Source organism: Rhopalosiphum maidis, chromosome 1 (genome assembly GCF_003676215.2).
Source record: "Rhopalosiphum maidis isolate BTI-1 chromosome 1, ASM367621v3, whole genome shotgun sequence".
Lineage (NCBI taxonomy): Eukaryota > Metazoa > Arthropoda > Insecta > Hemiptera > Aphididae > Rhopalosiphum > Rhopalosiphum maidis.
The window spans coordinates 73,574,620-73,586,662 of NC_040877.1; the positions used below are offsets into that span (position 1 = coordinate 73,574,620).

General features: G+C 28.5%; 1 protein-coding gene across 3 annotated transcripts in view; it reads right to left on the minus strand.

Moving 5' to 3' along the window:
• LOC113547851 (carbonic anhydrase-related protein 10) overlaps positions 1 to 12,043 on the minus strand; it is a 103,297-nt gene that overhangs the window by 79,821 nt on the left and 11,433 nt on the right. For all 3 annotated transcript variants that reach the window (XM_026948385.1, XM_026948384.1, XM_026948387.1), the window contains exon 3: positions 1,043 to 1,090. In XM_026948385.1, the coding sequence (XP_026804186.1) occupies positions 1,043 to 1,090 (48 nt within the window). The remainder of the gene's footprint in view (positions 1 to 1,042; positions 1,091 to 12,043) is intronic.

Consider the following 12,043-nt stretch of genomic DNA (forward strand, 5'->3'; position numbering starts at 1 on the left):
TTTTAGTTTGGTCACTTTAAAACTATTTTTGACATTTAATTTGTTTTGTCTTATATTAGCAAATTTAAGGTTATGAGTAAATGTAAACTCGGTAAACGTGCAAATTATCTTTTGTAAAAATATTTGATATAATATAAATTAATTTTGTTGTATAGACATGTAGTAATGTACTATAAGAAATTATTTTATTTAGTTTACTATATTTAAAAATAACTGTATTTCGTTAGAAACACACAACAATAAGTTATGATTTTTACATGTACGCAAAATTTCTTGTTTACATTCTCAATGGAATTTCTATAACTATATATTATTTAAAAATAAAATATGTACTTAATGTCCTAATACAAATTTTAATTGAATGCCTAATCAATACTATTATAATAATCATTGTTAACTTTCTAATTTGTGAATTCATACTATTATATTATGTTATATTTTTCTAAGCTATGACAGTAAAAAGTTATTAGTGTTATTAAGTAATAATTAATGACAGTTATTTTTAATTAAGTATACAAGTAATAAAAATCTATGAAATATATAAATAATTAGAAATATTTTAAATGAACATTTTTGCTTCTTAATTTAAGTTATTCAAGTTATATCAAGTAACAATACTTTAATTTGATCATTGTTTCACATAATACTGTACAAAATGAGTGTACTTTTAAACAACTATATTTTAAAATTAAAACTACTTAAAAAGTATTACGTTGCCTTTAAGTCTTCGGATCCCGCGTATAATTTGTTCAAGTTTGAATCGCGATTATTAAGTATATAGTATTCGAATTCAGTTAAACCTTAATTAAATCTCTGTGCATACCAAATTCATAAGCTAATTTTATGAGCCATCATACGGCGCACATTATTATACTATAAAATATCAAATCAATAAGACAATAACAATAACGTCCCGATGTAATATTGTATTTATATAACTTGTTTTTATCAACGCAAATTATTTATCGATCGAGCGTATTTCATCAACAGCTATCGTAGTATGACAATTATAGTAATAATAATAACAATATAATAACGATACCTGATATTCCATCGTACGTCCACCACTCGTCCCAACTGGCCTGTACGCCTGTAACAACATAATAATACACGAAATCAATAAATTACCTACTCGATATTATACAATGTTATATTATACGCAAGATATGTATAATAATATGTACAATATTTACATTGGTTTAACAATAATTATTAGATACCTTACTCGTAAATTTATGTATATAATAATAATATGTGTGTATATACGGTTAAATGTGTATAACATTATACACAGCGAGGCACCCGTGATGTCAACCCCTAATTATCGTATGTTGTATTAGTCCCCGTCGGTAAGTATACATACGTATATGCACGTGACGTATAAAATATATATCTGACCGATCAATCAACTTTTCTTGTTGTCGTGTTCACAGAATATGTAATATTATAATTAGAGTTGTGAGCTTGTTTAAAAATGCATTAGTTTCCGCATACTCTAAAGCATATAGTTTCCTTAATACAAAATGTACAGAATTAGATATACTAATGAATTCAATTTTAGAATTTTTATTTTACATTTTTAACACTTGATTTTTATGTCGTTTATTTTGATATTTTTAATGGTTATTATTTCGTCAATTAACATTTTTTTTTATTTTTGTCTTATTTTACATGTTCTCTACCTAGTACACATATTGTACTTAATTAGTTATAAACTTTAATTTAAAATACATATTATACGCTTAATTTATTTTTATATAATGATCTCTAAGTTTGCCGATCTACTTGTAGTGTATTTTTTACTAAATTCTTTCGATTTAGATACATTTATAAGGTTTTTAATGTATTTTTTGGGATTTATTGTGCATATTTTAAAGTTTTTTATGCACTAAATTCACAGCCCTAATTATAATATTACGATAATATACTTATTTATACAGACTGTAGTAGTTTTTTCCCCGTCCATTCTCTCTCACTATCTTTCTCGAACCCGACACACTTCCTCCTAATAATAATAACAATTTATGATAGTAGGTTTACCTACAAATGACAGTGATGTTATTTCTTTTTCTTGTATAGGTTTCTGTTATTTTCGCTATTTTGACAGATAATAATCGTTTGCAAAGATAATAATAATAAAACTATTATATTACCATGCAGACATTCTCTCGACGATAGTATTATAATAGTGTCGGTTGCGGCGGTGGGACAATAATTTCCGCTTACGCTCCGAAAAATCCTTTTAAGTACAGCATGAGAAAATACGCCACTCGTCTCCGATTGACTTCCACCGTTATATCATGTACGTTCGCGGCGGCGGGCAAAAGGACGAGCGGATATGATATTCGTTCGGCGGCGCCATCGAGTCGGTTTGTGTTGCCAACACCGATTAATCTGCTCCGCGCGGCCACCCCTCTCGTTTCGTATATTATACATCGTCCCCAGTTTTATTATTGTTGCCGCTTTTCTGCACATACACACACACACACACACACACACACACACACACACACACACACACACACACACACAAACAGATAGATACATACGTAGTTTTCACCGAGAGATATATTTTAGTTTTTATTTTTTTCCCACTCGCCCGCCGTTCGCTCGTCTCTATCCATTTATACTCTCTCTCGCATCCACACCGCCATCCGAACGACCCTTGTGTAGACGCTACATAACTGAGCTGCCGTTAACGTTTCCCTCACGGGCGCCCGAATGACTAGACGAAGTCCTGCCGAGTGGCGTCGTTGTCGGCCTCAGCAGTGAGTCGTCTTTTCGACAGTGTATATCTTTATAAAAGAAAATTTTTACGGTTCGGCCGTTATACCCTTATACCGCCCATCCACCGACAAACCGACAAACGGACGACATTTACTATTATCATTCGGTCGAATCGATGCGCAAACCATAATATTATCATGTGTACACGTATTGTATTTGCTTAGTGTGGTATCCATCGTACCAAAAGTCGCGAACATCACTCGAACCCCACCACATTATCCTCGCCCACCCAACCATCACCCTTCAAACTGTCGAGGACGCGACTCTACCGGCACTCGCAGTCGCCCATTTAAAAGCGTAAAACAATAATGTGTACCTATAAATACTAAACACTCGTAAACGATTGCCATTTCGTGTGACGTGATTTGCATGTCGTATAATACATTGTTTTTTCATTATACGTTTGTCGTACATCCCTACAAAAATCCATGTGCACATGATTCTTTCACGCGCATTTTATCCTGAATTTATTATGTTTTTAAAATTATTATTTTTCAAACGGTTAAAGTTATTAAGAAAAAACTTTTTTATAAAAATAAATTATAAATACACGTGCACAGTGTTAATATTATACGAATTGGAATCGATCGGATTTGTTTTCACAGTGTACTGTATGATCTGGTGATATTGAATACAACGTCATATTATTATAATATTGAAAGCACGACGATTCTCAATAGTTCCAAGAAATTGTTATTCGCTATACAAATAAAATGCATCATAGGTACGTCAATATATTATACGAACGTAGTATACATGAATCGTTTAAAAAAGATAAAGCATAACATAGAAAAAGTAATCCATTAGAAATCGCTAGGATGTGGTTGAAAAAAATTGGTAAAAAAAAAAAATCCATTAAGATGGTATTGAGTAAGACCGGAATCATTTACATGGACATATAATCAAACTAAATAAGTGAGAAACATTCCGAAACAAAACCTAACACTTGTATATAAAAATCTAATGGTATCTAAATACTACACGCATATCGTACGCGACGTATTTAAGTACAATTTAATATAAACTCGATTTGCATTGTCTCGTGAAACCCACGCAGAAAACACTGAATTCAAACGAAATTATTATGACGACTTCGCGGTGCCAGTCTCTGAGCTTTTGTGACTCACCGTTAATAACTTAACGTATGATTACGTAATACATGGCGATAAAACGTAAAAGCAACATAATAAAATAATATTATAAATTATTATTACAACTACAATGGTTATACGTATTTATCTTAAATGCGATATTCTTTCTAAAAAATGGGTACACTCGACGTCAATCCAATTGAATCGTAAGTATGCGAATAATATTTTTAAAATAAATTCGTATTACTCTACTAATAGAGTGAACAGTTTTTTCAGATCGCACTTGCCTATTAAAATAGTATTTGTTTCCCGGACGCACTTGACTGACGCGTGTGTTAATAATACATCCAAACGTAACAATTTAATACATGAAAGAAATTACTAAAAAAATACTTATAGAAAGTTACTACTGTTCCGTAGTGATTATAGATAGGTATAGGTCTGTGCAGCAATTGTGGTTTAGACACGTATTAGTTATTGCATTCGGGCAAAGTTCACACAGTCTATATAACACGATATTACGTGTGCACATTTTTCCAAGTAAAACTAAACTCGCGGCATCATATCGTTCATATCATTAAATATTTGTTTCGAATTAAAGTATTACGAAACGACAATGAACGGAAATCTACTACCTAGTACGTTTTTTTGTACACGTTAATACGCAAACCACGAACGTGTGTCTCTTGTCACGATATGACAATAATAATATTATTATTATTATACGTGAACGTGTTACCCGAATATATTTTGGGCTTAAACAATGACGACGAATGTTTTGAAAGTTCTCGATTTTTCAGCAACGCAATCAAATTGAAAAATTTAGTAAAATACAGAAAAATGTTCGTTATCATAATTTGATTAAAAATAAATAAGTCGTGTACAATTTTCAACGACCAATTTTAAAATATGAATAATCTCAAATAATTTTTAAAAAACTAACAAAGTTCTTTAATCGTGATTTATTTTATTCAGGTAATAATAATATGGATAACTATTTAACACCGATTGATGGTTTATAATATACAGAGTAATTGATCAGGTTGCAAGTATATGCTAAATCGCTCTGTATAATATGTTAGGAGATATTAAACATACAGCAATAATAAATTATGTATAATCTACAAATATCACATATTTATTAACAATAACAACTTAATATGGTTCTAAATTTAAAATATTTCACTTGAAATTATTTAATTGAAATATTCAAAATTTAAAATTTCACTCTTTTTGAAATATTTCAAAATATTTTTTCTTCTTTTAAACGTGTTTGGTTATAGACGATTAAAAATAATATATTGATTATACACAGAAAGTCAGAAAATATTGATAGTAAATATACAAAAATATGCATTATCAATTTTTGATATTTTTTTTCGTAGTGTATGGGAAAAGATATCTAATTCACTAAGCAATAAATCTAATAGTTGAAAAAAACATGCAAATACAACAATTTCCGAGCCCTAGACTGTATCACTTATTAATTGGATCCTTATTGGTTATTAGTATTATTATAATACATAATATTTTCTTTTTTTCATACAATTAACCAACTTTTAAAAATTGTTCACTTGCGAGTTGATGTAGTTATAAACTTTAAGATATAATCATTTTTTTTATTTTCCGTTAAAATTAAATACTTCAATAAAATAAATTTCATGACTTTTTAAAACCCTAATAATAACACAATAACTCTAATGAAATACATATTAAGGATAATCGTATAAATTATTTTAGTGTAGACTCAACGCGGATTAATTTTAGTATTATACATCGTTAAAAATGTATAACATAAGTCATCCTAAATTCAAAAATGACCACATTATAAGTCAACTTCGAATAAATGGATGTAGTGGTTTGTATGTGACCAAATAAACAATGTAATTTGGAAGCAGCCTGATCTTTTAATGACAAAAAAAAATTATTATTATTATTATTTTAATTAATTGAAACAAAATATCAATCAACTTAATATTAAGTAAGATGGTTATTTATACATTTGCATATTATTTTCTTAACTAATAAAAAACCACAGATTAGGATAGAAATTTATTTTGTATAACCTTTAAGACACTGATTTTAATATTACACATAGGTACTTGCATAAACATCAATTTTCTTTTAAAAGCATATTATTTTTGTTACCTTAATGCATATTCAATATATTTTGGTTTTTTTTTTTTTTGTGATCTTTAACATGAAAACATTGTATTGTTCTATATTATATTTTACCACGGACGCACACGCACAGTGTGCTGCTTTTTAGTTTTATGAGCTCGTTGATATAAAAAATGTACTTCCTGAGCAGAATTACGAAAATTGTGGTTAGATTAAAGCTAGATAGGTTTTCAACAGGGGTTTAATTGTTAGATACGCAAAATGAATCAACTCCCTTACTTCTAACCGCGTTTAAAAAGAACGCCCTCTTTTACAATTTCACCAAAATATTTTCCGTCGCACTCATAATTGCTTAAATATTAATGTTAGAATCAAAATAATTTCCTCCATTAAAATTAATTATCTAATTTTGAAATATTATGTCTTATTTAATTTGATAAAAATGTATTATAAAGCTGAGTAAGTACTTGTTAAACAATTTATTTTCTCATTTCACTCTATATTTTTTATTAGTTTTTCATCATCATCATCATTATATATATATATATATATAAAAGTTTTAATTATATTTTATTTAGAAATTATATATGTAAACATTTAGAAAACTAATACAAGTAACGTATGTCTTAAAAAAAAAGAATAATTTTTCTATTATAATGATATTGTTTTATTCTAAATCATACTTTATTATAAGGATTAAATGTTTTGTTATACCTATATAATTATTAAGCATTTAATTTATATAGAAATTGAAATAAAGCAACGGGTGGTAAAGTATAAAAATGTTAATTAAATTAAATTAATAACATAAGGTAAAACAGCATATAATATACAATTTACGTAATATAAGATTAGAAATCTAATGAATACAAAGATCCTCTCTTACATTAAGATCGGTGCAATAAGTTGATGAAATTACGATATTTAAGTTAAAAAAAATATTTACGTTTACATAATACAGTTAAAACATTATAGAAACAAGGACAACAATATCGAAACTGTAAGTTAATCGTTATAATTTCACATAATATATATATATATATATTTGACTCTATTGGTAAAAATTAAATAAAAACGAAATCATTCCACGATTAATATTTCAGTTTCTAATAACCATAAGGAGCTAACAATACTGGGGAATTCAAATTATAGCACTTACACGTGGTCATGCCATGTGCGTGTAGGTATTATAATATATTGTGTACATTGTAATATTATCATATTGATGATGAAACGTTTCGGGAGACGATTACCACGAAATCCCGCTGTTTGCCGTCGTTATTGACCGATGTGGGTCTACAGACGTGGATAAACCACCGCCACTCCGAGGTGCGCCACACACCGTTCGGAGGGTAGAAAACTTCAATCCCGCAAGGCCGTAGTGGCGTTTGTATAACGCATAATGATATAATGAGCCAAGTGTGTCGAACGCCATCTGTCGCGTGTCAAAAGTGGTTGTCGCACCCGCCGGTGCCTTCAAGATATTATACACTAGAATCACTATAGACGGACGTTGAATTATCATTATCATTATTATTATTATTGCAATCGTAACTCTGACGATAAACCACGAATGCGAGTAGGCCGAGAATAATAAACAATATAATATATGAAACTATATTATTATTATACGGTTTCCGATTGATGATGGGTTTCCTATGCGGGATTTCGTATACACGTACGAGACCGACGTGTCGTATTTTATTGTATAGCCCATGCTTGATCACAAAAACTCAACTAGGAGGGGGGAGAGCAATTGATGACATGGTCTGGTTACAATAATGTTAGTCACAGAAAAATTGATAATGAACTTGTTGATCTTGTCGCACCTTATAATAATTTAACATAAAACATTTTTTTTTTTCTAAGAGAAGGTATGAAAAAGATCTAAGTGAAGTGCACATAATACTGTGCACGATATATATACACGAAATTACAATGTATAATGTGTGTAATACTAATAATATAACTTTATATAAAGTAGAAATCATGAAAAAAATACAGTTTTTACTTTTTCCAATATCTAAAACTATTATTATACTGTTATATAAATATATTTTAAACTGCTATCAACTTTTTACTATTACTTTCTGATTAGAATTCCCTTTTTTATAATAATAATAACATTGTTTTCAATTTAAAGTACATATAGTTTTGTAGTTTAATGTTGTACATACACTGGACATTGTAATTTACTGTTTTCCTGAAAATAAACATGTACATTTTTGAAAAGCAAAAAAAGGCAAACATATATTTTATAAAGTAATAAAATATATATTGAAATACACAACTAATGTAAAAACTATATTTTAACGTTGTATTAAATATAATGATATTAAATGCTCGTTGAACCCGTCGTTTATATTGTACATATTTTCCGATATCGATAGTAATAAACCAAAAAGTCAAATGCGCGGTGACGGTTGTCAGCTGTACAATGAATGCCTTACATGATTTTAATAAAACGGAAAACTAAGAAAAAACTCAAAGAACGCGCATTTGGTTGTGACGGCTGTATATAAAAAGATAAAAAAAAATACCTACCCTCTAAACGCTCCACGCAGTTAGGTCTACTATTATAGGTGTTCATAGATAAATAATAATAATAACCCTTTTATATAATCTCATCTCGGAGCTACGAAAAAAATAGCGAGGCAACCGTGAAAGAGGGTGCGCAGATAAGAACGGGAACGAAAAAAAACCATACCGCTCTGTATACCACTTCGGTGGTAATTATTAGAACCACGATTACAGGGAGTTTAAACGGTCTCCTTCTGTTCTCTTACCCGCCGTTACCGCCGCTGCCGCCGATAAAAACGAGATTTCCGCGAAAACGACGAAAGCTTTTCATCGAGACCGTTATCAGATGACTTCCCTCATACTTCTCACGTGCGTTATACGAACCGTTTAAAACTGCAGTTGCTATGAAAAATCTATTGAGCGAACTATATATAAAAAAAAAAAATGATGTATATTACACATTTCGAACTATATCTATTTTACGCATTCGCTGATAAATTAAAACGGCAGACATGATTTTATGTGTGTACTCACAGTTTTTTATTAAGCTAAATAGATATTATTTATAAATAACATTCACAATAATTTAAAACGCTTTATCCTGTCCAATATTACTTTTTGATGGATTGGGATTAGTTTAAGACGAATAAAACATTACACAATAAATCAGTATGTTAACCTAATTTATACTCTAAAAATATGTAACTACACTAAATTAGTTATAATTGAAACAAATTTACTTTTTTCTTATTACATTAAAAATATAAATGTAGATTATTAATTTATCGTTGTCCTTTAATTATAATTTGTACATTAAAAACAAATAGTCCATTTATTTAATCAGTAAATTGTAGAGAAATTCCAAACTATAAAAACACATTTTATCATATCTTATAACTATTTTGGTTAATAAAAATACAAACGTTTATGTGTTGAAAAATATTTCAATTTATAAACACAAATCTATAAACGTAAACTTTGACTTTCAACATCAAAAGTTTGGAAGCTTATAAAACTAATACAAAGGTGATAAAAAAGATTTCTGAATTTTACTAAAAATCTATTGCTTTATTTTTTTTTCTTTATATCTATACGTATAAATTATTCTAATCCGGAGATCAAAACTTTTTAAAAAGTTTCTTGCTCATTTTTAATACATATATAACTTTGTTTTATATGGTAAGCTAAAAATAGAACTTTTTACAAAAAAAAAATAAGTATTCTAAATTATATTATTATAATTATTTCTTAAATTTAATTTATTTTATACAATATGTTATTATAAACTATTTTGGATATTAATGATAAAGGAAAATATGTTTTACTTTTAAAACGGCGTCGTGTTTAGGCAATTTATCAACATTAATATTGTGGTTACCTATTAGTATAATAATTATATGATATAAGATATGCAATGATATTATAATTATTTCAAATTTTTAATCAATAGATACAGATGGTTTAGACATTTTTAAAACACAATTATTGATTTTCATTACATATTTTATTTTATATAGTATATTACCAATGGTTTTAAACCATTTTGGTTAATTGCCTTTTCTGAGAAATTTGAGCTTTATGAAATAATAACTTATTTATTATTTATAATTACTTCCATAGTAATTGATATCATAATGAGAGTTCCTTAAACTTATGTTTTTAGTATGTAATATTTCTTATTAAAATAAAGTGTATATTGATTAAATGTCCGATATGCTCAACTCTAATAAAGGAACAATTGAGTAGTACTTACTGATAAAATATTACTAAAAATGAACAAGTAAATAATATAAATGTGTACAAGATTTTATAATTACTATATTATATCACTTACAAATGCAGATACCATAACTAAGTTTATGGTATAAATTTGAATTTGGTCATTGGTAGAGAATTCATACAAATGCGAGATAAAATTATAAACTGAATATTTTTATGAATTATTATGATAATATCTAAAACCAACTATAATAATTATAAGAACTATCGCCATTTCACGCAAGTAACGCATTCTAAATTATAAGAATATTCGTAGGTATAACATAATAACTGATCATCAATAAAATAATGTACATGGACGTTTTGTATACATAAATATAAGTAAGTAAATACTCTATAGTCAAATTCAAATATTTGTTGGAATAATAAATAAAACTACAGTTATTTAATTCAAAAATATATGAAACATTTGATATTTTTAATATACACTCATATTCCATTCCATATAAATATTATATTATCATTATGTGCGTACTTGTGGGAATTGTTGTTAAATCTATAAGTATTATTTTATGTAGTTTTAAACTCCATTTTTTAATATTTCAAAACCAAAAGTAAATAATGCCAAGGAAGTTGAATTGACTTTTGAGTGACATTCACGTGTACTTAAAAAAAATAAATATGCACAACAAATTTAAACTATCTAACTTCACAAAATAATTAACGTGCGTCATTTGCAAACCATAAAATACTATAACTTGAATGTAGAATATTATGTTTGCATAAAATACGCTGAATAGCATACCTATATAGAAGTGTTGTTATAAAACCATAAACAAAACATGATAATATTGTCTCGAAATAATAATAAACGAGTCTTTGCTTATTATTATAATTTTATTTTTCGATAATTTTGATATAACGCCAACATAAAACTATCGAAGTATGTAAATCGCTTATTGTGAAACTGGAGAGAAAAAGGTCATTCAATTTGTAATAACGGCATATACAATTTTAAAAAGGGCGATATTGGCGATAATTTTACTTTTCTGCAACCCCTCTTGCATTATAGTCTAGTCGGAAATGATAATTTATACACACATTTACATCATTTACATCCTATTAAACAATTACTACTGGTGACTCAAGTGTCAGTATGATGTCGCTTATTAGAATGCGTGAGGAATGTACAGTTTATGGCACCGACAAATACTTTTGAAAAACACTAACGGTTGGCATCGTTCCCCGAATCTCAGAAGTGAGAACTACTACTACGACTATTATTGCTCTTATATTTGTGTGTGTGTGTGTGTTTTTTTTTTTACTATATGAATCTCTCGTTCCGGTACGGTGCACCAGGGTGTTTCTACGTCAGAAAAAATATAGGAAATAATATAATAACTGGTTCGCAGCACACGCACACGGAAGAGACTTTTGCTTCAGTGATTCGCAATCAACTTGGTCCTTAGACGAAAAACAACAGCTTTCGTCCGCATCGCGGAGTCTATATAATAAACATCCCTATATACCTTATACGTATAGCCGGTGTATGTGTGTTCATGTGATAGGTATGTATGTGTCTGTGTGTAATAAACAATACCGGCTGCCTCGAGGGCGTATCGGCGTTAGGTCGAATTATTTTTATTTTTAAAAATACTATACCCTATATCAGAAGGACCGAGAAGAACAACTGCAACTGGACATGTTATCGATATTTCTATTTTATACACATATAAATATAAAACAAGTTTCATCTTACCTACCTTTAATGTAGGTATTCACCTTATTATATTCAATAAACGTGA